Source organism: Eumetopias jubatus, unplaced genomic scaffold (genome assembly GCF_037043125.1).
Source record: "Eumetopias jubatus isolate StellerSeaLion01/CBP00866 unplaced genomic scaffold, mEumJub1_p1.0 scaffold_30, whole genome shotgun sequence".
Classification (NCBI taxonomy): Eukaryota; Metazoa; Chordata; class Mammalia; order Carnivora; family Otariidae; genus Eumetopias; species Eumetopias jubatus.
Genome location: NW_028274836.1, coordinates 1332712 through 1359978, shown reverse-complemented (window position 1 = coordinate 1359978; position 27267 = coordinate 1332712). Strand labels below are relative to the sequence as shown.

At 48.9% G+C, this 27267-nt stretch overlaps 1 protein-coding gene across 1 annotated transcript in view; it reads left to right on the top strand.

Moving 5' to 3' along the window:
- OBSCN (obscurin, cytoskeletal calmodulin and titin-interacting RhoGEF) overlaps positions 1–27267 on the top strand; it is a 127034-nt gene that overhangs the window by 22593 nt on the left and 77174 nt on the right. Inside the window, exons 9-16 of the mRNA XM_088020475.1 lie at positions 3622–3897; positions 4749–5024; positions 10206–10481; positions 12054–12329; positions 16941–17216; positions 21403–21678; positions 25688–25963; positions 26878–27162. Of these exons, the coding sequence (XP_087876601.1) occupies positions 3622–3897; positions 4749–5024; positions 10206–10481; positions 12054–12329; positions 16941–17216; positions 21403–21678; positions 25688–25963; positions 26878–27162 (2217 nt within the window). The remainder of the gene's footprint in view (positions 1–3621; positions 3898–4748; positions 5025–10205; positions 10482–12053; positions 12330–16940; positions 17217–21402; positions 21679–25687; positions 25964–26877; positions 27163–27267) is intronic.

Here is a 27267-nt window from a genome sequence, read left to right as displayed (position 1 = left end):
CACATATACATGCTCAAAACACATACATATACACATGAATAGACATATATACACCCTTGCACACATTTCAACACACATACACACTCACAAACACATATACACACAAACATGCATGCATGCACATTTACACACACATGCACATTTAAACACATACACTCTCACAACACATGCATGGACATACATATACACAGGCACATCCATCCATACATACATACCTCCCCCCACAGATATACACATAGACATACCCACATATGTAGACACTACACACACAGTGTGATCAGGAAGGATTTTGTGACATACATATCACAGAAACACAATTTCTTTTAAGGTTAGTCTGTGAGGATTCCTTTGAAGTGAATATCAGAAATAACAGAGACCTGGTGTGACCCTACTTTGAGGATGCCGCTGAGTCTGGGGCCACAAAATGAGTGGCAGGTGCTACTCTACAGTCTGCAAGGTGTGTATCCAGCTGGCCATGGCTGAGAGTGACAGTTGGCTGTGTGGTTAGGTGTTTTCTGCTTTCACATAGTAGTGTTTGTGAGGACTCATCCATTTGCAGAATTCTGGTGGTAGCTTCAATGGGTGAAGAAATGATAGAGAGGCCGAATCCAAAAGTGAGGCTGTTGTTGGCTGGGAGGGTAGATATGGTGGGAACTCAGGTGGACATCATATTCACAGGAAGCATGTGGACTCCACTTAACCCTTCTGGCCCCCGAAGACATCTTACTGCAGAGATTTTGCCTCTGGAGGTGTCTGGGTCAAACAGAGGTGGTAGTTGAAGGGATGGAGAAGGTGTGTGAGTGTATGAAGTGGTGCTCATGTGGGTGTGGGCTGAGAAACAGTAGTCATAGGTGAGTCTTACAAGCTTAGGTGAACACATAGACTGAGTGGCCACCATCTGAGACATGGCAGGTGGACAGGAGCAGATTCGCTGGGAGGAGCAGTGACAAGTTAGCCTGGGATGTCCAGGGGGTGGTTGGTGTCTGAGCATGGTACTCAGTTGATGTTGGTCTGAGGAGGGAGATTCAAGATTTGTTGGTGTGTTGGTGGTGGGAGGGACTGGACGAAGAAGTACCGTGGAAGGAGTGGATGATGATGGGACCTACCCCTGGGATCCTGGGGGAGCTGGAACCATGTAAGGAGAGGCCCGGAGGTTTGGAGGGAGAACCCAGTGACATGGAAGCTGATTGCAACCCTCACCAGCCACTGCACAGATTGTTGGATTATCACTGTCTTCCATCCAGCCACCTGCTCCAGGTGAAAGTCAGCCAGCTGGATGCTTTATTTTTTTCTCCATGAAAAATACATTTAAGGCATAAAAATAGCACCATCTGTACTTTGGCTATGTGCATTTTAAAAAATATTAAAAATCCAATTAAAAATCTTGTAACTCAAAGATATTGCCCATTCTTGGTGATATCACATAAAGAATTCTCCCTGAAATGCAAGCTGGTATAGTCACTCTGGAAAACAGTATGGAAGTTCCTCAAAAAGTTGAAAATAGAGCTACTCTATGACCCAGCAATTGCACTACTGGGTATTCACCCCAAAGATACAAATGTAGTGATCTGAAGGGACAACTGCACCCCAACGTTTGTAGCAGCAATATCCACAACAACCAAACTATGGAAAGAGTGCAGATGTCCATCGACAGATGACTGGAATGGAATATTACACAGCCATCAAAAAATGAAATCTTGCCATTTGCAATGACGTCGATGGAACTAGAGGGTATTATGCTAAGCAAAATAAGTCAATCAGAGAAAAACAACTATCATATGATCTCACTTATATGTGGAATTTAAGAAACAAAACAGAGGATCATAGGGGAAGAGAGGAAAATTTCAAACAAGATGAAATCAGAGAGGGGGACAAGCTATAAGAGACTCTCAGTCATAGGAAACAAACAGGGTTGCTGGAGGGGAGGTGGGTGGGGGGATGGGGTAACTGGGTAATGGGCATTAAGGAGGGCACGTGACATAATGAGCAGTGGGTATTATATAAGACTGATGAATCACTGACCTCTACTTCAGAAATCAATAATACATTATATGTTAATTAATTGAATTTAAATTAAAAGATGAAGGAAAAAAATAAAATTTAAACAGTATTAAAAAAAGGAGTTCTCCCTGAAAATACCAATACTTTGATGTGCAGGCTAACAACCAAGATTTCTACTGACTTCTATTAGGAGGAGATTAGAGAGGTGTTCCCAAAGCAGAAAGTCCCTAGTAGATGAAATTGGAAAGGTGGAGTTAAGAGCACCCCATCTGGATTTTGGTTTTCCAGCAGTACCATTGACTTCTATAGTGTGAAAACTCTCCCACTGTGGACATCTGCAAATGTGGGCAGAATGTAACAAAGTCAGGTTAAGTTAATTTCTGGACTGGCAAGGAGAAAAAGGTACATTTCCAGGTGCTAGAAAAGAGGAGGAAAACGTAAGAAAGAAGTGAAATAGTAAGAAGAAGAAAGGGAGATTCAAAGAAGAAGCAAATGAAGCTTCGTGAATGGGAAACACATGATAAATAGCAAATTAGACATGATTGAAGACAGAAATCACTGAATTGGAAGATAGATTTGAGGAAATTACTCAGAGTGAAACACAGAGATAAAAAAAAAATAAGAAAGAAGGACAGATGTAGAGAAGAGAAGCAGTAGGGCCACATGTGTGTCCAAAAGGGCCTCTAGGAGAGACTGGAGAGAATGAGAAGATAAAATTATGAAGGAAATGACATAGAGAACTTTTAGCAGCGGTTGAAGATGTGAATCCTAAGCTTCAGGACTCCCAAGTGATCATGGGAAATGTAGGAGAAATAAACCCACAGCTAGACACACCATAGTGAACCACAGAAAAGTAAAGATTAATGGGAGGACAGGAATCCTTCCACAGATTTGTCAACAGCAATGAAGAGCACAAAGAAGGCATCATCTCCAACGTAGTGGGGGAAGATAACTGTCAACTAGAACTCTGTATCCAGCTGAACTATCATTCAAAAGTTAGAGTGAAATAAAGATGTTTTCAGGAAATAAATGGAGATAATTTCCTTTCCACAAAATCCTGCTGGAAAAAAATTGTTGATGGATATACGTCAAAAGGAAGAAAATTTAGCCTAAGGTGACAGACTGGGTCCTAGAAGTAATGTGATGTGAAGCTAAAGAAGGAAGTCAATAAAAACTATGTCCGTCCCCAGGCCAGGGGTTGGGTTACAGGGATGGTGATTGGCTGGCTAGAACTGACAGACTGCATTAGGGGTCATTGTGTCTGTGTTCTTGTGACTTGGACATCGCCTGCTATTGGTGACAGTGCACAATAAATTCTCTCTGAATATATCTGTGCTTTGATGTGCAGGTATGCCACCATTTGTTAGGATAATTATCACGGATGATAAATGCCAAATCCTGAATCATAACACATACCTACCTGGAGATTATTTGACATGGAGGGTTCAGATTCTGAAAACTAACCTGTTGCTTGCTTTATGTGTCTTCTGAGTGTGGGGTTCTCTGTGTAGATGGAGCCAGGAGCAGAACAAGCATGTGGCCAAGGCCTCCTGGTTTTGAAATCTAGAAGGTGGGCCCTAATTCAGTTCTAGATATTTGATTATTCCTCTCTGTCCCCAGAGCCCTCTGTGGTGTTTGCCAAGGAGCAGCCAGCACGCAGTGAGGTGCAGGCCAAGGCGGGGGCCAGTGCCACCCTGAGCTGTGAGGTGGCCCAGGCCCAGACAGAGGTGACGTGGTACAAGGATGGGAAGAAGCTGAGTGCAAGCTCCAGAGTGCACGTGGAGGTCAAGGGCTGCAGCAGGCGGCTGGTGGTGCAGCAGGTGGACAAGGCGGACGCTGGGGAGTACAGCTGTGAGGCCGGGGGCCAGAAGGTGTCCTTCCACCTGGATGTCGCAGGTCGGTAATTTGGGTTCAGACACTAGCCGTGATCGAGGGGTGATGATGGGAATAGCATAGAATTCAGACAGACTCTGGAACACTTTCCATTACAAATACCCCTTCATATGTCCCTCCCCTACCTGCTATTCTCACACACGTGGCTGAGGCAAGAGAGTTTGGATGGGAACGTGTACGTGGGAGGTTAGGGTATACTTGTGCTCTGTTACTGGTGTTTCAATCGATGGTCCCGATTTAGGAGAGCTCACACAGACATTCAGAGAATGTGTGGTCCCCACCTGGAACAGCCGAGGTCGAACAGTGGTATGATATGTGGTGCCCACCTGGAACAGCCCATTTGAACAGTGATACGATGTGTTGTCCCCACCAGGAATGGCCCATGTAGAGAGAGATAGAATGTCTTGTACCCACCTGAACAGACCACTGGAGCAGTGATAGGCTTTGTGGTCCAAACCAGGCACAGTCCAGGTGGAGCAGTGATACAATATATGGTCCCCACCAGGGACAGTCCAGGTGGAGCAGTCATAGACTGTACGGTCCCACCTGGAAGAGCACTCGTGGAGGAGTGGTAGAATGTAGGGTCCTCACTAGATCAGCCAACGTAGAGCTTGAACCCTCCATGCAGAGCAGTGAGAGAATGTGTGTTCTCCCACGCACAGTGTTGATCCAATGGGTCCATAGATTGTGTTACTCATTGTCAAGAGGCCAGTCGGGGTTTCCAGACCACACAGCTGATGCAGAGCCTGAGAAGTTTTAGGTCCCCTTCCTCCCTCTTTAGTCTTTCTTCCCCCCGTGTTACCTTCCTAACGTACATGGTGTCCTTGATGATGTGCATCGCTCTCTGTCCCCAGAGCCCTCTGTGGTGTTTGCCAAGGAGCAGCCAGCACGCAGTGAGGTGCGGGCCAAGGCGGGGGCCAGCGCCACCCTGAGCTGTGAGGTGGCCCAGGCCCAGACAGAGGTGACGTGGTACAAGGATGGGAAGAAGCTGAGTGCGAGCTCCAGAGTGCACGTGGAGGCCAAGGGCTGCAGCAGGCGGCTGGTGGTGCAGCAGGTGGACAAGGCGGACGCTGGGGAGTACAGCTGTGAGGCCGGGGGCCAGAAGGTGTCCTTCCACCTGGATGTCGCAGGTCGGTAATTTGGGTTCAGACTCTAGCCTTGATCGAGGGGTGATGATGGGAATAGCATAGAGTTCAGACAGACTCTGGAACACTTTCCATTACACATATCCCTTCATATGTCCCTCCTCTGCCTGCTATTCTCACACACGTGGCTGAGGCAAGAGAGTTTGGATGGGAACGTGTACGTGGGAGGTTTGGGTATACTTGTGCTCTGTTACTGGTGTTTCAAGCGATGGTCCCCACCTAGGGGAGCTCCTGCAGAGCAGTCAGAGAATGTGTGGTCCCCACTTGGAACAGCCCAGGTCGAAGGGTGGTATGATGTGTGGCCCCCACCTGGAACAGCCTATAGATCAGTGATAGAATGTAAGTTCCCCGCCTGGAACAGCCCAGGTGCAGCACTGATAGAATGTGTGGTTCCCACCTGGAACAGCCCAGGTGGAGCAGTGGAATGATGTGTGATCCCACCTGGAACAGCCTACGTAGATCAGTGATAGAATGTAAGGTCCCCACCAGGAACGGCCATGTGGAACAGAGATCGAATGAATGTTCCATACCTGAAAAACCACCTGGATCAGAGGTAGAATATATTGTCCCAACTTGGAAAGCCCACGTGGAGCAGTGATAGAATGAATGGTCCCACCTGGAACAGCCCAAATGGAGGAGTGATAGACTGTATGGTCTCTACCAGGGACATCCCACATGGAGCAGTGGTGTGATGTGCGGTCCCCACCTGAAACAGCCCAGGTGGAGCAGAGATAGAATGTCTCGTCCCCACCTGAACAGCCCACCTGGAGCACTGGTAGAATATATTGTCCCAATTGGGACAGCCCACGTGGAATAAGGATAGAATGTATGGTCCCACCTTGTACAGCCCACTTGGAGCAGTGATAGACGGTATGGTCCCCAAAGGGTCACCCATTAAGAGGAGTGATAGAATGTGTGATCTCGACCTAAAACAGCCCACCCGGAGCAGTGGTAGAATATATGTCCCTTACAGCGAATATCATTCTCAATGGGGAAAGGCTGAGAGCTTTCCCCCTAAGGTCAGGATGGGGCAGGGAAGTCCACTCTCACCACTGCTATTCAACCTAGTATTAGAAGTCCTAGCCACAGCAGTCAGACAACAAAAAGAAATCAAAGGCATCCAAATCAGCAAAGAGGAAGTCAAACTGTCACTCTTTGCAGATGATATGATACTTTATGTGGAAAACCCAAAAGACTCCACCCCAAAACTGCTAACTCATACAGGAATTCAGTAAAGTGGCAGGATACAAAATCAATGCACAGAAATCAGTGGCATTCCTATACACCAAAAACAAGACAAGAGAGACGAATGAAGGAGTCGATCCCATTTACAATGGCACCCAAAACCATAAGATATCTAGGAATAAATTTAACCAAAGAGGCAAAGGATCTGTACTCAGAAAAGTATAAAATACTCATGAAAGAAATTGAGAAAGACCCAAAGAAATGGAGAAACATTCCATGCTCATGGATTGGAAGAACAAACATTGTGAAGAGGTCAATGCTACCTAGAGTAATCTATACGTTCAGTGCAATCCCCAACAAAATACCATCCACTTTTTTCAAAGAAATGGAACAAATAATCCTAAGGTTTGTATGGAACCAGAAGAGACCCCCAATAGCCAGAGGAATGTTGAAAAAGAAAAGCAAAGCTGGCGGCATCACAATTCCCGACTTCCAGCTCTATTACAAAGCTGTCATCATCAAGACATTATGGTACTGGCACAAAAACAGACACATAGATCAATGGAACTGAATAGAGAGCCCAGAAATGGACCCTCAACTCTATGGTCAACTAATCTTTCACAAAGCAGGAAAGAATGTCCAATGGAAAAAAGACAGTCTCTTCAACAAATGGTGTTGGGAAAATTGGAGAAACACACGCAGAAGAATGAAACTGGACCATTTCCTTACACCGCACACAAAAAGAGACTCAAAATGGTTGAAAGACCTAAACATGAGACAGAAGTCCATCAAAATCCTAAAGGAGAACACAGGCAGCAACCTCTTCGACCTCAGACGCAGCAACTTCTTCCTAGAAACATCGCCAAAGGCAAGGGGAGCCAGGGCAAAAATGAACTATTGGGATTTCATCAAGATAAAAAGCTTTTGCACAGCAAAGGAAACAGTCCACAAAACCAAAAGACAACCAACAGAATGGGAGAAAATATTTGCAAATGACATATCAGATAAAGGGCTAGTATCCAAAATCTGTAAAGAACTTATCCAACTCAACACCCACAGAACAGATAATCCAATCAAGAAATGGGCAGAAGACATGAACAGACATTTTTCCAAAGAAGACATCCAAATGGCCAACAGACACATGAAAAAGTGCTCAACATCGCTCGGCATTGGGGAAATCCAAATCAAAATGTCAATGAGATACCAGCTCACACCCGTCAGAATGGGTAAAATGAACAAGTCAGGCAACGACAGGTGTTGGCGGGGATGCGGAGAAAGGGGAACCCTCCTACACTGTTCGTGGGAATGCAACCTGGTGCGGCCACCCTGGAAAACAGTATGGAGGTTCCTCAAACAGTTGAAAATAGAGCTACCATACGATCCAGCAATTGCACTACTGGGTATTTATCACAAAAATACAAATGTAGGTGTCCGAAGGGGTATGTGCACCCCAATGTTTATAGCAGCAATGTCCACAATACCCAAACTGTGGAAAGAGCCAAGATGTCCATTGACAGATGAATGGATAAAGAAGAGGTGGTATATATACACGATGGAATATTATGCAGCCATCAAAAGGAATGAGATCTTGCCATTTGCAACGACGTGGATGAAACTGGATAGTGTTATGCTGAGTGAAATAAGTCAATCAGAGAAAGACATGTATCATATGACCTCCCTGATATGAGGAATTGCTAATCTCAGGAAACAAACTGAGGGTTCTAGAGGGGAGAGGGGTGGGGGGATGGGTTAGCCTGGTGATGGGTATTAAAGAGGGCACGTTCTGCGTGGAGCACTGGGTGTTATGCACAAACAATGAATCATGGAACACTACATCAAAAATTAATGATATAATGTATGGTGATTAACATAACAATAAAAATTTTTTTAAAAGAATATATTGTCCCTATTGGGACAGCCCACATGGAGTAAGGATAGAATGTATCCCAACTGGAACAGGCCACGATGAACAGTGACAGACTGTATGGCCCCCACTTGGATCAGCCCATAGGGGCATTGTGTGGTCTCCACTTTAAACTGCCCAGCTAGAGCACTGGTAGAATATATTGTCCCAATTGGGACAGCCCACGCGGAAAAGGATAGAATATATGGTCCCACCTTGAGCAGCCCATGTGGAGCAGTGATAGAATGAATGGTCCTCACCTGGGACAGCCCATTAGGTGTGGGATAGAATGTGTGGTCTCCACCATAAACAGCCCACCCGGAGCAGTGGTAGAATATATTGTTCCATTGGGACAGCCCAGGTGGAGTAAGGGTAGAATGTGTGATCCCCACCTGGAAAAGCGCAGGAGAATCATTGACAGCATGTAAGGTCCCTGCGTGGAACAGCCCAGGTGGAGCACTGATAGAATGTGTGGTCCCATCTGGAACAGCCCATGTGGAGCAGTGAGAGACTGTATGGTCCCACGTGGAACCCCCCAGGAGGAGCAGTGATAGAATATATGTTCCCTACCAGGCATGTCCCATGTAGAGCAGAGATAGAATGTCTGCCCCCCACTTGAAAGCCCACCTGGATCAGTGATAGAATGAATGGTCCCACCTGGAAGAGCCCAGGTGGAGCAGTGATAGCATGTATGGTCCCAAGTGAAAGGCCACGAGGTGCCGTGATAGAATGTATGGTCCCTACCAGGGACAGCAAACGTGGAGCAGTGGTAGAATATATTGTCCCAGTGGGGACAACACGTGGAGTAGGGTCAGAATCTATGGTCCCACCTTGAATAGCCCAAGTGGAACAGTGATAGAGGGAATGGTCCCACGTGGTTCGGCCCATGTGGAGCAGTGATAGAATGTGTGGTCCCACCTGGAACAGGCCAGGTGAATCTTTGACAGCGTGTCAAGTCCCTGCCTGGAACAGCCCAGGTGGAGCAGAGATAGAATGTCTCGTCAGCACCTGAAGAGTCCACCTGGAGCAGTGGTAGAATATGTTGTCCCAGCTGGGACAGCATATGTGGAGCAGTGATAGAATGTATGATCCCTACCAAGGACAGCACATGTGGAGCAGTGGTATGATGTGTGGTCCCCACCTGGAACAGCGTATGTGGATCAGTGATAGCATGTTATGTCCCCACCATGCAAGGCCCATGTAGAGCAGAGATAGAATGTCTTGTCCCCATCTGAAGACCCCACCTGGAGCAGTAGTAGAATATGTTGTCCCACCTTGAACAGCCCATGTGCAGCATTGATAGAATGAATGGTCCCACCTGGAACAGCCCACAGTTAGCTGTGATAGAATGTGTGGTCCTGGATGGAGACTAATGTAACATAAAAAAAAAAAAAAGATTGTGTGGTCCCACCTGGTACAGACCTCATGGAGGAGTGGTAGAATGTGTGGTCCCCACCAGGGGCAGCCCAGGTGGAGCAGTGATACAATATATGGTCCCCACCAGGGGCAGCCCAGGTGGAGCAGTGATACAATATATGGTCCCCACCAGGGACAGTCCAGGTGGAGCAGTGATACAACATATGGTCCCCACCAGGGGCAGCCCAGGTGGAGCAGTGATACAATATATGGTCCCCACCAGGGACAGTCCAGGTGGAGCAGTGATACAATATATGGTCCCCACCAGGGACAGTCCAGGTGGAGCAGTGATACCATATATGGTCCCCACCAGGGACAGTCCAGGTGGAGCAGTCCTAGACTGTATGGTCCCACCTGGAAGGGCACTCGTGGAGAAGTGGTAGAATGTAGGGTCCTCACTAGATCAGCCAACGTAGAGCTTGAACACTCCATGCAGAGCAGTGAGAGAATGTGTGTTCTCCCACGCACAGTGTTGATCCAATGGGTCCATACATTGTGTTACTCATTGTCAAGAGGCCAGTCGGGGTTTCCAGACCACACAGCTGATGCAGAGCCTGAGAAGTTTTAGGTCCCCTGCCTCCCTCTTTAGTCTTTCTTCCCCCCGTGTTACCTTCCTAACGTACATGGTGTCTTTGATGATGTGCATCCCTCTCTGTCCCCAGAGCCCTCTGTGGTGTTTGCCAAGGAGCAGCCAGCACGCAGTGAGGTGCAGGCCAAGGCGGGGGCCAGCACCACCCTGAGCTGTGAGGTGGCCCAGGCCCAGACAGAGGTGACGTGGTACAAGGATGGGAAGAAGCTGAGTGCGAGCTCCAGAGTGCACGTGGAGGTCAAGGGCTGCAGCAGGCGGCTGGTGGTGCAGCAGGTGGGCAAGGCGGACGCTGGGGAGTACAGCTGTGAGGCCGGTGGCCAGAAGGTGTCCTTCCACCTGGATGTCGCAGGTCGGTAATTTGGGTTCAGACACTAGCCTTGATCGAGGGGTGATGATGGGAATAACATAGAGTTCAGACAGACTGTGGAACACTTTCCATTACACATATCCCTTCATATGTCCCTCCTCTGCCTGCTATTCTCACACACGTGGCTGAGGCAAGAGAGTTTGGATGGGAACGTGTACGTGGGAGGTTTGGGTATACTTGTGCTCTGTTACCGGTGCTTCAAGCGATGGTCCCCACCTAGGAGAGCTCACGCAGACAGAGAATGTGTGGTCCCCACCTGGAACAGCCTGGGTAGATCAGTGATAGAATGTAAGGTCCCCACCTGGAAGAGACCAGGTGGAGCAGTGATACACTGTATGGTCCCCAAAGGGTCAGCCCATTAGTAGCAGTGATCGAATGTGTGATCTCCACCTTAAACAGCCCACCTGGAGTTGTGGTAGAATATATTGTCCCAATTGGGACAGCCCACGTGGAAAAAGGATAGAATGTATGGTCCCACCTTGAACAGCCCACGTGGAGCAGTGATAGAATGTATGGTCCTCACCTGGAAAAGCCCAGGAGAATCATTGACAGCATGTAAGGTCCCTGCTGGAGCAGACCAGGTGAGCATTGATAGAATGTATGGTCCCATCGAGAACAGCCCAGGTAAAGCAGTGATAGACTGTATGGTCCCACCTGGAACAGCCCAGGTGAGCATTGATAGAATGAATGGTCCCAGCTGGAATAGCCCAGGAGGAGCAGTGATAGAATCTGTGGTCTCCACCTTTCAACAGCCCACCGGGAGCAGTGGTAGATATATTGTCCCGATTGGGACAGCCCCCATGGTGTAAGATGGAATGTGTGATCCCTGCCTAGTTCAGGCAGAAGAATCATTGACAGCATGGAAGGTCCCTGCCGGAACAGCCCAGGTGGAGCAGAGATAGAATGTATGGTCCCCATCTGAACAGCCCACCTGGAGCAGTAGTAGAATTTGTTGTCCCACCTGGAAGAGCCCACGGTTAGCAGTGATAGAATGTGTGGTCCTGTATGGTGACTAACGTAACATAATAAAATAAAATTTAAAAAAGGAAAGAGAATGTGTGGTCCCACCTGGGAATGACCTCATGGAGGAGTGGTAGAATGTGTGGTCCCGACCAGGGACAGTCCAGGTGGAGCGGTGATACAATATATGGTCCCCACCAGGGACAGCCCAGGTGGAGCAGTGATACAATATATGGTCCCCACCAGGGACAGCCCAGGTGAGCAGTCATAGACTGTACGGTCCCACCTGGAAGAGCACTCGTGGAGGAGTGGTAGAATGTAGGGTCCTCACTAGATCAGCCAACGTAGAGCTTGAACACTCCATGCAGAGCAGTGAGAGAATGTGTGTTCTCCCACGCACAGTGTTGATCCAATGGGTCCATAGATTGTGTTACTCATTGTCAAGAGGCCAGTCGGGGTTTCCAGACCACACAGCCGATGCAGAGCCTGAGAAGTTTTAGGTCCCCTTCCTCCCTCTTTAGTCTTTCTTCCCCCCGTGTTACCTTCCTAACGTACATGGTGTCTTTGATGATGTGCATCGCTCTCTGTCCCCAGAGCCCTCTGTGGTGTTTGCCAAGGAGCAGCCAGCACGCAGTGAGGTGCAGGCCAAGACGGGGGCCAGCGCCACCCTGAGCTGTGAGGTGGCCCAGGCCCAGACAGAGGTGACGTGGTACAAGGATGGGAAGAAGCTGAGTGCGAGCTCCAGAGTGCACGTGGAGGCCAAGGGCTGCAGCAGGCGGCTGGTGGTGCAGCAGGTGGGCAAGGCGGACGCTGGGGAGTACCGCTGTGAGGCCGGGGGCCAGAAGGTGTCCTTCCACCTGGATGTCGCAGGTCGGTAATTTGGGTTCAGACTCTAGCCTTGATCGAGGGGTGATGATGGGAATAGCATAGAGTTCAGACAGACTCTGGAACACTTTCCATTACACATATCCCTTCATATGTCCCTCCTCTGCCTGCTATTCTCACACACGTGGCTGAGGCAAGAGAGTTTGGATGGGAACGTGTACGTGGGAGGTTTGGGTATACTTGTGCTCTGTTACTGGTGTTTCAAGCGATGGTCCCCACCTAGGGGAGCTCCTGCAGAGCAGTCAGAGAATGTGTGGTCCCCACTTGGAACAGCCCAGGTCGAAGGGTGGTATGATGTGTGGCCCCCACCTGGAACAGCCTATAGATCAGTGATAGAATGTAAGTTCCCCGCCTGGAACAGCCCAGGTGCAGCAGGGATAGAATGTGTGGTCCCCACCTGGAACAGCCCAGGTGGAGCAGTGGTATGATGTGTGGTCCCACCTGGAACAGCCTACGTAGATCAGTGATAGAATGTAAGGTCCCCACCAGGAACGGCCATGTGGAGCAGAGATCGAATGAATGTTCCATACCTGAAAAACCACCTGGATCAGAGGTAGAATATATTGTCTCACCTTGGACAGCCCACGTGGAGCAGTGATAGAATGAATGGTCCCACCTGGAACAGCCCAAATGGAGGAGTGATAGACTGTATGGTCTCTACCAGGGACATCCCACATGGAGCAGTGGTGTGATGTGCGGTCCCCACCTGAAACAGCCCAGGTGGAGCAGAGATAGAATGTCTCGTCCCCACCTGAACAGCCCACCTGGAGCACTGGTAGAATATATTGTCCCAATTGGGACAGCCCACGTGGAATAAGGATAGAATGTATGGTCCCACCTTGTACAGCCCACTTGGAGCAGTGATAGACTGTATGGTCCCCAAAGGGTCACCCATTAAGAGGAGTGATAGAATGTGTGATCTCGACCTAAAAGAGCCCACCCGGAGCAGTGGTAGAATATATGTCCCTTACAGCGAATATCATTCTCAATGGGGAAAGGCTGAGAGCTTTTCCCCTAAGGTCAGGATGGGGCAGGGAAGTCCACTGTCACCACTGCTATTCAACCTAGTATTAAGAAGTCCTAGCCACAGCAGTCAGACAACAAAAAGAAATCAAAGGCATCCAAATCAGCAAAGAGGAAGTCAAACTGTCACTCCCTGTAGATGATATGATACTTTATGTGGAAAACCCAAAAGACTCCACCCCAAAACTGCTAACTCATACAGGAATTCAGTAAAGTGGCAGGATACAAAATCAATGCACAGAATTCAGTGGCATTCCTATACACCAACAACAAGACAAGAGAGACGAATGAAGGAGTCGATCCCATTTACAATGGCACCCAAAACCGTAAGATATCTAGGAATAAATTTAACCAAAGAGGCAAAGGATCTGTACTCAGAAAAGTATAAAATACTCATGAAAGAAATTGAGAAAGACCCAAAGAAATGGAGAAACATTCCATGCTCATGGATTGGAAGAACAAACATTGTGAAGATGTCAGTGCTACCTAGAGCAATCTATACGTTCAGTGCAATCCCCAACAAAATACCATCCAGTTTTTTCAAAGAAATGGAACAAATAATCCTAAAGTTTGTATGGAACCAGAAGACACCCCCAATAGCCAGAGGAATGTTGAAAAAGAAAAGCAAAGCTGGCGTCATCACAATTCCCGACTTCCAGCTCTATTACAAAGCTGTCATCATCAAGACATTATGGTACTGGCACAAAAACAGACACATAGATCAATGGAACTGAATAGAGAGCCCAGAAATGGACCCTCAACTCTATGGTCAACTAATCTTTCACAAAGCAGGAAAGAATGTCCAGTGGAAAAAAGACAGCCTATTCGACAAATGGTGTTGGGAAAATTGGAGAAACATATGCAGAAGAATGAAACTGGACCATTTCCTTACACTGCACACAAAAAGAGACTCAAAATGGTTGAAAGACCTAAACATGAGACAGGAGTCCATCAAAATCCTAAAGGAGAACACAGGCAGTAACCTCTTTGACCTCAGACGCAGCAACTTCTTCCTAGAAATATCGCCAAAGGCAAGGGGAGCAAGGGCAAAAATGAACTATTGGGATTTCATCAAGATAAAAAGCTTTTGCACAGCAAAGGAAACAGTCCACAAAACCAAAAGACAACCAACAGAATGGGAGAAAATATTTGCAAATGACATATCAGATAAATGGCTAGTATCCAAAATCTGTAAAGAACTTATCCAACTCAACACCCACAGAACAGATAATCCAATCAAGAAATGGGCAGAAGACACGAACAGACATTTTTTCAAAGAAGACATCCAAATGGCCAACAGACACATGAAAAAGTGCTCAACATCGCTCGGCATTGGGGAAATCGAAATCAAAACGTCAATGAGATACCAGCTCACACCCGTCAGAATGGGTAAAATGAACAAGTCAGGAAACAACAGATGTTGGCGGGGATGCGGAGAAAGGGGAACCCTCCTACACTGTCGGTGGGAATGCAAGCTGATGCGGCCACTCTGGAAAACAGTATGGAGGTTCCTCAAACAGTTGAAAATAGAGCTACCATATGATCCAGCAATTGCACTACTGGGTATTTATCACAAAGATACAAATGTAGGGATCCGAAGGGGTACGTGCACCCCAATGTTTATAGCAGCAATGTCCACAATAGCCAAACTGTGGAAAGGGCCAAAATGTCCATCAACAGACGAATGGATAAAGAAGAGGTGGTATATATACACAATGGAATATTATGCAGCCCTCAAAAGGAATGAGATCTTGCCATTTGCAACAACGTGGATGGAACTGGAGGGTGTTATGCTGAGTGAAATAAGTCAATCAGAGAAAGACATGTATCATATGACCTCCCTGATATGAGGAATTCTTAATCTCAGGAAACAAACTGAGGGTTCTAGAGGGGAGGGGGGTGGGGGGATGGGTTGGCCTGGTGATGGGTATTAAAGAGGGCACGTTCTGCGTGGAGCACTGGGTGTTATGCACAAACAATGAATCATGGAACACTACATCAAAAATTAATGATATAATGTATGGTGATTAACATAACAATAAAAAATTTTTAAAAAGAATATATTGTCCCTATTGGGACAGCCCACATGGAGTAAGGATAGAATGTATCCCAACTGGAACAGGCCACGATGAACAGTGACAGACTGTATGGCCCCCACTTGGATCAGCCCATAGGGGCAGTGATAGATTGTGTGGTCTCCACTTTAAACTGCCCAGCTAGAGCACTGGTAGAATATATTGTCCCAATTGGGACAGCCCACGCGGAAAAGGATAGAATATATGGTCCCACCTTGAGCAGCCCATGTGGAGCAGTGATAGAATGAATGGTCCTCACCTGGGACAGCCCATTAGGTGTGGGATAGAATGTGTGGTCTCCACCATAAACAGCCCACCCGGAGCAGTGGTAGAATATATTGTCCCATTGGGACAGCCCAGGCAGAGTAAGGGTAGAATGTGTGATCCCCACCTGGAAAAGCGCAGGAGAATCATTGACAGCATGTAAGGTCCCTGCGTGGAACAGCCCAGGTGGAGCACTGATAGAATGTGTGGTCCCATCTGGAACAGCCCATGTGGAGCAGTGAGAGACTGTATGGTCCCACCTGGAACAGCCCAGGAGGAACAGTGGTAGAATATATGTTCCCTACCAGGCATGTCCCATGTAGAGCAGAGATAGAATGTCTGGTCCCCACTTGAAAGCCCACCTGGATCAGTGATAGAATGAATGGTCCCACCTGGAACAGCCCATTAGGAGCAGTGATAGAATTTGTGGTGTCCACCTTACACAGCCGGCCTGGAGCAGTGGTGGATATATTGTCCCAGCTGGAACAGCCCACATGGAATAAGCATAGAATGTATGGTCCCACCTGGAACAGCTTACGAGGAGCAATGATAGACTGTTTGTTCCCCACCTGGGTAAGCCCATTAGGAGCAGTGATAGAATCTGTGGTCTCCACCTTAATAAGTCCACCTGCAGCAGTGGTAGAATATATTGTCCCAGCTGGGACGGCCCACGTGGAGTAGAGTTAGAATGTATGGTCCCACCTGGAAGAGCCCAGGTGGAGCAGTGATACAATGTATGGTCCCCACCAGGGACAGTCCAGGTGGAGCAGTGATACCATATATGGTCCCCACCAGGAACAGTCCAGGTGGAGCAGTGATACAATATATGGTCCCAACCAGGGATAGTCCAGGTGGAGCAGTGATACCATATATGGTCCCCACCAGGGACAGTCCAGGTGGAGCAGTCATAGACTGTACGGTCCCACCTGGAAGAGCACTCGTGGAGGAGTGGTAGAATGTAGGGTCCTCACTAGGTCAGCCAACGTAGAGCTTGAACACTGCATGCAGAGCAGTGAGAGAATGTGTGTTCTCCCACGCACAGTGTTGATCCAATGGGTCCATAGATTGTGTTACTCATTGTCAAGAGGCCAGTCGGGGTTTCCAGACCACACAGCTGATGCAGAGCCTGAGAACTTTTAGGTCCCCTTCCTCCCTCTTTAGTCTTTCTTGCCCCCGTGTTACCTTCCTAACGTACATGGTGTCCTTGATGATGTGCATCGCTCTCTGTCCCCAGAGCCCTCTGTGGTGTTTGCCAAGGAGCAGCCAGCACGCAGTGAGGTGCGGGCCAAGGCGGGGGCCAGTGCCACCCTGAGCTGTGAGGTGGCCCAGGCCCAGACAGAGGTGACGTGGTACAAGGATGGGAAGAAGCTGAGTGCGAGCTCCAATGTGCACGTGGAGGCCAAGGGCTGCAGCAGGCGGCTGGTGGTGCAGCAGGTGGGCAAGGCGGACGCTGGGGAGTACAGCTGTGAGGCCGGTGGCCAGAAGGTGTCCTTCCATCTGGATGTAGCAGGTCGGTAATTTGGGTTCAGACTCTAGCCTTGATCGAGGGGTGATGATGGGAATAGCATAGAGTTCAGACAGACTCTGGAACACTTTCCATTACACATATCCCTTCATATGTCCCTCCTCTGCCTGCTATTCTCACACACGTGGCTGAGGCAAGAGAGTTTGGATGGGAACGTGTACGTGGGAGGTTTGGGTATACTTGTGCTCTGTTACTGGTGTTTCAAGCGATGGTCCCCACCTAGGGGAGCTCCTGCAGAGCAGTCAGAGAATGTGTGGTCCCCACTTGGAACAGCCCAGGTCGAAGGGTGGTATGATGTGTGGCCCCCACCTGGAACAGCCTATAGATCAGTGATAGAATGTAAGTTCCCCGCCTGGAACAGCCCAGGTGCAGCACTGATAGAATGTGTGGTTCCCACCTGGAACAGCCCAGGTGGAGCAGTGGAATGATGTGTGATCCCACCTGGAACAGCCTACGTAGATCAGTGACAGAATGTAAGGTCCCCACCAGGAACGGCCATGTGGAGCAGAGATCGAATGAAATTTTCCATACCTGAAAAACCACCTGGATCAGAGGTAGAATATATTGTCTCACCTTGGACAGCCCACATGGAGCAGTGATAGACTGTATGGTCTCTACCAGGGACATCCCACATGGAGCAGTGGTGTGATGTGCGGTCCCCACCTGAAACAGCCCAGGTGGAGCAGAGATAGAATGTCTCGTCCCCACCTGAACAGCCCACCTGGAGCACTGGTAGAATATATTGTCCCAATTGAGACAGCCCACGTGGAATAAGGATAGAATGTATGGTCCCACCTTGTACAGCCCACTTGGAGCAGTGATAGACTGTATGGTCCCCAAAGGGTCACCCATTAAGAGGAGTGATAGAATGTGTGATCTCGACCTAAAAGAGCCCACCCGGAGCAGTGGTAGAATATATGTCCCTTACAGCGAATATCATTCTCAATGGGGAAAGGCTGAGAGCTTTCCCCCTAAGGTCAGGATGGGGCAGGGAAGTCCACTATCACCACAGCTATTCAACCTAGTATTAGAAGTCCTAGCCACAGCAATCAGACAACAAAAAGAAATCAAAGGCATCCAAATCGGCAAAGAGGAAGTCAAACTGTCACTCTCTGCAGATGATATGATACTTTATGTGGAAAACCCAAAAGACTCCACCCCAAAACTGCTAACTCATACAGGAATTCAGTGAAGTGGCAGGATACAAAATCAATGCACAGAATTCAGTGGCATTCCTATACACCAACAACAAGACAGAAGAGAGACGAATGAAGGAGTCGATCCCATTTACAATGGCACCCAAAACCATAAGATATCTAGGAATAAATTTAACAAAAGAAGCAAAGGATCTGTACTCAGAAAAGTATAAAATACTCATGAAAGAAATTGAGAAAGACCCAAAGAAATGGAAAAACATTCCATGCTCATGGATTGGAAGAACAAACATTGTGAAGAGGTCAATGCTACCTAGAGCAATCTATACGTTCAGTGCAATCCCCAACAAAATACCATCCAGTTTTTTCAAAGAAATGGAACAAATAATCCTAAAGTTTGTATGGAACCAGAAGAGACCCCGAATAGCCAGAGGAATGTTGAAAAAGAAAAGCAAAGCTGGCGGCATCACAATTCCCGACTTCTAGCTCTATTACAAAGCTGTCATCATCAAGACAGTATGGTACTGGCACAAAAACAGACACATAGATCAATGGAACTGAATAGAGAGCCCAGAAATGGACCCTCAACTCTATGGTCAACTAATCTTTGACAAAGCAGGAAAGAATGTCCAGTGGAAAAAAGACAGCCTATTCAACAAATGGTGTTGGGAAAATTGGAGAAAGACACGCAGAAGAATGAAACTGGACCATTTCCTTACACCGCACACAAAAATAGACTCAAAATGGTTGAAAGACCTAAACATGAGACAGAAGTCCATCAAAATCCTAAAGGAGAACACAGGCAGCAACCTCTTCGACCTCAGACGCAGCAACTTCTTCCTAGAAACATCACCGAAGGCAAGGGGAGCCAGGGCAAAAATGAACTATTAGGATTTCATCAAGATAAAAAGCTTTTGCACAGCAAAGGAAACAGTCCACAAAACCAAAAGACAACCAACAGAATGGGAGAAAATATTTGCAAATGACATATCAGATAAAGGGCTAGTATCCAAAATCTGTAAAGAACTTATCCAACTCAACACCCACAGAACAGATAATCCAATCAAGAAATGGGCAGAAGACACGAACAGACATTTTTCCAAAGAAGACATCCAAATGGCCAACAGACACATGAAAAAGTGCTCAACATCGCTCGGCATCGGGGAAATCCAAATCAAAACCTCAATGAGATACCAGCTCACACCCGTCAGAATGGGTAAAATGAACAAGTCAGGCAACGACAGGTGTTGGTGGGGATGCGGAGAAAGGGGAACCCTCCTACACTGTTCGTGGGAATGCAACCTGGTGCGGCCACCCTGGAAAACAGTATGGAGGTTCCTCAAACAGTTGAAAATAGAGCTACCATACGATCCAGCAATTGCACTACTGGGTATTTACCACAAAGATACAAATGTAGGGATCCAAAGGGGTACGTGCACCCCAATGTTTATAGCAGCAATATCCACAATAGCCAAACTGTGGAAAGAGCCAAGATGTCCATCGACAGATGAATGGATAAAGATGTGGTATATATACACAATGGAATATTATACAGCCATCAAAAGGAATGAGATCTTGCCATTTGCAACGACGTGGATGGAACTGGATGGTGGTATGCTGAGTGAAATAAGTCAATCAGAGAAAGACATGTATCTTATGACCTCCCTGATATGAGGAATTCTTAATCTCAGGAAACAAACTGAGGGTTCTAGAGGGGAGGTGCAGGCCAAGGGCTTGAGCAGCCCATGTGGAGCAGTGATAGAATGAATGGTCCTCACCTGGGACAGCCCATTAGGTGTGGGATAGAATGTGTGGTCTCCACCATAAACAGCCCACCCGGAGCAGTGGTAGAATATATTGTCCCATTGGGAGAGCCCAGGTGGAGTAAGGATAGAATGTGTGATCCCCACCTGGAAAAGCGCAGGAGAATCATTGACAGCATGTAAGGTCCCTGCGTGGAACAGCCCAGGTGGAGCACTGATAGAATGTGTGGTCCCATCTGGAACAGCCCATGTGGAGCAGTGAGAGACTGTATGGTCCCACCTGGAACCGCCCAGGAGGAGCAGTGGTAGAATATATGTTCCCTACCAGGCATGTCCCATGTAGAGCAGAGATAGAATGTCTGGTCCCCACTTGAAAGCCCACCTGGATCAGTGATAGAATGAATGGTCCCACCTGGAACAGCCCATTAGGAGCAGTGATAGAATTTGTGGTGTCCACCTTACACAGCCGGCCTGGAGCAGTGGTGGATATATTGTCCCAGCTGGAACAGCCCACATGGAATAAGCATAGAATGAATGGTCCCACCTGGAACAGTTTACGAGGAGCAATGATAGACTGTTTGTTCCCCACCTGGGTAAGCCCATTAGGAGCAGTGATAGAATCTGTGGTCTCCACCTTAATAAGTCCACCTGCAGCAGTGGTAGAATATATTGTCCCAGCTGGGACGGCCCACGTGGAGTAGGGTTAGAATGTATGGTCCCACCTGGAAGAGACCAGGTGGAGCAGTGATACAATGTATGGTCCCCACCAGGGACAGTCCAGGTGGAGCAGTGATACAATATATGGTCCCCACCAGGGGCAGCCCAGGTGGAGCAGTGATACCATATATGGTCCCCACCAGGGACAGTCCAGGTGGAGCAGTGATACAATATATGGTCCCCACCAGGGATAGTCCAGGTGGAGCAGTCATAGACTGTACGGTCCCACCTGGAAGAGCACTCGTGGAGGAGTGGTAGAATGTAGGGTCCTCACTAGGTCAGCCAACGTAGAGCTTGAACACTGCATGCAGAGCAGTGAGAGAATGTGTGTTCTCCCACGCACAGTGTTGATCCAATGGGTCCATACATTGTGTTACTCATTGTCAAGAGGCCAGTCGGGGTTTCCAGACCACACAGCTGATGCAGAGCCTGAGAACTTTTAGGTCCCCTTCCTCCCTCTTTAGTCTTTCTTGCCCCCGTGTTACCTTCCTAACGTACATGGTGTCCTTGATGATGTGCATCGCTCTCTGTCCCCAGAGCCCTCTGTGGTGTTTGCCAAGGAGCAGCCAGCACGCAGTGAGGTGCGGGCCAAGGCGGGGGCCAGCGCCACCCTGAGCTGTGAGGTGGCCCAGGCCCAGACAGAGGTGACGTGGTACAAGGATGGGAAGAAGCTGAGTGCGAGCTCCAATGTGCACGTGGAGGCCAAGGGCTGCAGCAGGCGGCTGGTGGTGCAGCAGGTGGGCAAGGCGGACGCTGGGGAGTACAGCTGTGAGGCCGGTGGCCAGAAGGTGTCCTTCCATCTGGATGTAGCAGGTCGGTAATTTGGGTTCAGACTCTAGCCTTGATCGAGGGGTGATGATGGGAATAGCATAGAGTTCAGACAGACTCTGGAACACTTTCCATTACACATATCCCTTCATATGTCCCTCCTCTGCCTGCTATTCTCACACACGTGGCTGAGGCAAGAGAGTTTGGATGGGAACGTGTACGTGGGAGGTTTGGGTATACTTGTGCTCTGTTACTGGTGTTTCAAGCGATGGTCCCCACCTAGGGGAGCTCCTGCAGAGCAGTCAGAGAATGTGTGGTCCCCACTTGGAACAGCCCAGGTCGAAGGGTGGTATGATGTGTGGCCCCCACCTGGAACAGCCTATAGATCAGTGATAGAATGTAAGTTCCCCGCCTGGAACAGCCCAGGTGCAGCACTGATAGAATGTGTGGTTCCCACCTGGAACAGCCCAGGTGGAGCAGTGGAATGATGTGTGATCCCACCTGGAACAGCCTACGTAGATCAGTGACAGAATGTAAGGTCCCCACCAGGAACGGCCATGTGGAGCAGAGATCGAATGAAATTTTCCATACCTGAAAAACCACCTGGATCAGAGGTAGAATATATTGTCTCACCTTGGACAGCCCACATGGAGCAGTGATAGACTGTATGGTCTCTACCAGGGACATCCCACATGGAGCAGTGGTGTGATGTGCGGTCCCCACCTGAAACAGCCCAGGTGGAGCAGAGATAGAATGTCTCGTCCCCACCTGAACAGCCCACCTGGAGCACTGGTAGAATATATTGTCCCAATTGGGACAGCCCACGTGGAATAAGGATAGAATGTATGGTCCCACCTTGTACAGCCCACTTGGAGCAGTGATAGACGGTATGGTCCCCAAAGGGTCACCCATTAAGAGGAGTGATAGAATGTGTGATCTCGACCTAAAACAGCCCACCCGGAGCAGTGGTAGAATATATGTCCCTTACAGCGAATATCATTCTCAATGGGGAAAGGCTGAGAGCTTTCCCCCTAAGGTCAGGATGGGGCAGGGAAGTCCACTATCACCACAGCTATTCAACCTAGTATTAGAAGTCCTAGCCAGAGCAATCAGACAACAAAAAGAAATCAAAGGCATCCAAATCGGCAAAGAGGAAGTCAAACTGTCACTCTCTGCAGATGATATGATACTTTATGTGGAAAACCCAAAAGACTCCACCCCAAAACTGCTAACTCATACAGGAATTCAGTGAAGTGGCAGGATACAAAATCAATGCACAGAATTCAGTGGCATTCCTATACACCAACAACAAGACAGAAGAGAGACGAATGAAGGAGTCGATCCCATTTACAATGGCACCCAAAACCATAAGATATCTAGGAATAAATTTAACAAAAGAAGCAAAGGATCTGTACTCAGAAAAGTATAAAATACTCATGAAAGAAATTGAGAAAGACCCAAAGAAATGGAAAAACATTCCATGCTCATGGATTGGAAGAACAAACATTGTGAAGAGGTCAATGCTACCTAGAGCAATCTATACGTTCAGTGCAATCCCCAACAAAATACCATCCAGTTTTTTCAAAGAAATGGAACAAATAATCCTAAAGTTTGTATGGAACCAGAAGAGACCCCGAATAGCCAGAGGAATGTTGAAAAAGAAAAGCAAAGCTGGCGGCATCACAATTCCCGACTTCTAGCTCTATTACAAAGCTGTCATCATCAAGACAGTATGGTACTGGCACAAAAACAGACACATAGATCAATGGAACTGAATAGAGAGCCCAGAAATGGACCCTCAACTCTATGGTCAACTAATCTTTGACAAAGCAGGAAAGAATGTCCAGTGGAAAAAAGACAGCCTATTCAACAAATGGTGTTGGGAAAATTGGAGAAAGACACGCAGAAGAATGAAACTGGACCATTTCCTTACACCGCACACAAAAATAGACTCAAAATGGTTGAAAGACCTAAACATGAGACAGAAGTCCATCAAAATCCTAAAGGAGAACACAGGCAGCAACCTCTTCGACCTCAGACGCAGCAACTTCTTCCTAGAAACATCACCGAAGGCAAGGGGAGCCAGGGCAAAAATGAACTATTAGGATTTCATCAAGATAAAAAGCTTTTGCACAGCAAAGGAAACAGTCCACAAAACCAAAAGACAACCAACAGAATGGGAGAAAATATTTGCAAATGACATATCAGATAAAGGGCTAGTATCCAAAATCTGTAAAGAACTTATCCAACTCAACACCCACAGAACAGATAATCCAATCAAGAAATGGGCAGAAGACACGAACAGACATTTTTCCAAAGAAGACATCCAAATGGCCAACAGACACATGAAAAAGTGCTCAACATCGCTCGGCATCGGGGAAATCCAAATCAAAACCTCAATGAGATACCAGCTCACACCCGTCAGAATGGGTAAAATGAACAAGTCAGGCAACGACAGGTGTTGGTGGGGATGCGGAGAAAGGGGAACCCTCCTACACTGTTCGTGGGAATGCAACCTGGTGCGGCCACCCTGGAAAACAGTATGGAGGTTCCTCAAACAGTTGAAAATAGAGCTACCATACGATCCAGCAATTGCACTACTGGGTATTTACCACAAAGATACAAATGTAGGGATCCAAAGGGGTACGTGCACCCCAATGTTTATAGCAGCAATATCCACAATAGCCAAACTGTGGAAAGAGCCAAGATGTCCATCGACAGATGAATGGATAAAGATGTGGTATATATACACAATGGAATATTATACAGCCATCAAAAGGAATGAGATCTTGCCATTTGCAACGACGTGGATGGAACTGGATGGTGGTATGCTGAGTGAAATAAGTCAATCAGAGAAAGACATGTATCTTATGACCTCCCTGATATGAGGAATTCTTAATCTCAGGAAACAAACTGAGGGTTCTAGAGGGGAGGTGCAGGCCAAGGGCTTGAGCAGCCCATGTGGAGCAGTGATAGAATGAATGGTCCTCACCTGGGACAGCCCATTAGGTGTGGGATAGAATGTGTGGTCTCCACCATAAACAGCCCACCCGGAGCAGTGGTAGAATATATTGTCCCATTGGGAGAGCCCAGGTGGAGTAAGGATAGAATGTGTGATCCCCACCTGGAAAAGCGCAGGAGAATCATTGACAGCATGTAAGGTCCCTGCGTGGAACAGCCCAGGTGGAGCACTGATAGAATGTGTGGTCCCATCTGGAACAGCCCATGTGGAGCAGTGAGAGACTGTATGGTCCCACCTGGAACAGCCCAGGAGGAGCAGTGGTAGAATATATGTTCCCTACCAGGCATGTCCCATGTAGAGCAGAGATAGAATGTCTGGTCCCCACTTGAAAGCCCACCTGGATCAGTGATAGAATGAATGGTCCCACCTGGAACAGCCCATTAGGAGCAGTGATAGAATCTGTGGTCTCCACCTTAATAAGTCCACCTGCAGCAGTGGTAGACTATATTGTCCCAGCTGGGACGGCCCACGTGGAGTAGGCTTAGAATGTATGGTCCCACCTGGAAGAGCCCAGGTGGAGCAGTGATACAATGTATGGTCCCCACCAGGGACAGTCCAGGTGGAGCAGTGATACAATGTATGGTCCCCACCAGGGACAGTCCAGGTGGAGCAGTGATACAATGTATGGTCCCCACCAGGGACAGTCCAGGTGGAGCAGTGATACAACATATGGTCCCCACCAGGGCCAGCCCAGGTGGAGCAGTCATAGACTGTACGGTCCCACCTGGAAGAGCACTCGTGGAGGAGTGGTAGAATGTAGGGTCCTCACTAGGTCAGCCAACGTAGAGCTTGAACACTGCATGCAGAGCAGTGAGAGAATGTGTGTTCTCCCACGCACAGTGTTGATCCAATGGGTCCATAGATTGTGTTACTCGTTGTCAAGAGGCCAGTCGGGGTTTCCAGACCACGCAGCTGATGCAGAGCCTGAGAAGTTTTAGGTCCCCTTCCTCCCTCTTCAGTCTTTCTTCCCCCCGTGTTACCTTCCTAACGTACATGGTGTCTTTGATGATGTGCATCCCTCTCTGTCCCCAGAGCCCTCTGTGGTGTTTGCCAAGGAGCAGCCAGCACGCAGTGAGGTGCAGGCCAAGGCGGGGGCCAGTGCCACCCTGAGCTGTGAGGTGGCCCAGGCCCAGACAGAGGTGACGTGGTACAAGGATGGGAAGAAGCTGAGTGCGAGCTCCAGAGTGCACGTGGAGGCCAAGGGCTGCAGCAGGCGGCTGGTGGTGCAGCAGGTGGGCAAGGCAGACGCTGGGGAGTACAGCTGTGAGGCCGGTGGCCAGAACGTGTCCTTCCGCCTGGACGTCGCAGGTGCGTGTCAGGGTTGGGTGAAGGGATATGCTCCTAAGAAATCAGGAAATAGCCCTCTTTCACAGTGTGGGGGATACGTTGTGTGTTGCACCTGTGTGGGTTCTCTGCTGATCTGCCCAGCCCAGGCCTCTGTCTCTGCCCCGTCCTTGGAGTAGAGAACACTCCCTGCAGCCCTTATCCTGGGATGTTCTGGGCATTTGTTTCCCCAGGCTTCTCCCTTATCTGCCACATCCGCACTTGAACTAGCACAGAACCTGCCACTGAGGCTTTCTTGGGTACCTCCAGGCTGCTAAGGCCTGTGGTGCATGGCAGTGACTCTTCTTTGTCTAGGTTTGGTGAGCAGATTTGTTTCCCGTTTTCAATTCCCCTTGGGCAGCTGTGGAGCCTCACTGGAGGGGCTTTGGCCTTGGGGTCCCGATTGTCCAGCTGTCCTTTCGTCAGCCCTGAGGACTTGCCCTTGCTGAAATGCCCATCCTGGCCTGGGCCTGGGCCAGGCTGTCCTCTCCTGCCTCCCCTCCTGGGCCTGCTCCCCGATGCCCTTTCGTAATGTGGACCCAGGACCCAGGCTGCGGCAGGGTCCCTTAACTGCCTGCTTCCCACTCTCTGCAGTACCTGCTCATGGGGCCATCTTCGCTGGTGGGCAGGGGCCTTGGGCTCTCAGCTCTTGGCCCCCAGGCCTGTGGTCCCACGGGGCTCCTCCTGGCTGCCCTTTCTGGGCTCTGGACGCCTGGATGGTGGCTGCCAGGTGGCATGGTTTGCTCAGCAGAGACACGGAAGTGGGACAGTTGCAGGGCAAGGGGAGTTTGGGGTGGCCCCATTTCAGGTCTTCTCCCACAGGGTGGCTCCTCGGTGGGATGGGGCCCAGGCCAGGAAGGCAAGGGCCCTGCTCTTATGGCCACTGCCCTCCCGCCCAGAGCCGGAGCCTGAACCCCCCGCCCTGGAGAGACCTAGCCGCAGGGAGCCTCTGGTGGTCAGGGAGCATGAGGACATTGTCCTGACTGCCACGCGGGCTACACCCTCTGTGGCCGCGGTGACGTGGCTCAAGGATGGTGTTGAGATTCGCCGAAGCAAGCGACATGAAACGGCCAGTCTGGGGGACACCCACACCCTGACCATCCACAGCGCGCAAACCCTGGACAGCGCGGTCTACAGCTGCCGTGTGGGCGCAGAGGTGCAGGATTTCCCCGTGCAGGTGGAAGGTCAGCAGGGCTGGGGGCGGTCCTCTGCGAACCCCATGTGTGTTGGGGGAGGGTGCAGGAGGCGGGTGTCCCCCGTGCGGTCGTGCAGGCAGCATCCCTGCGCTG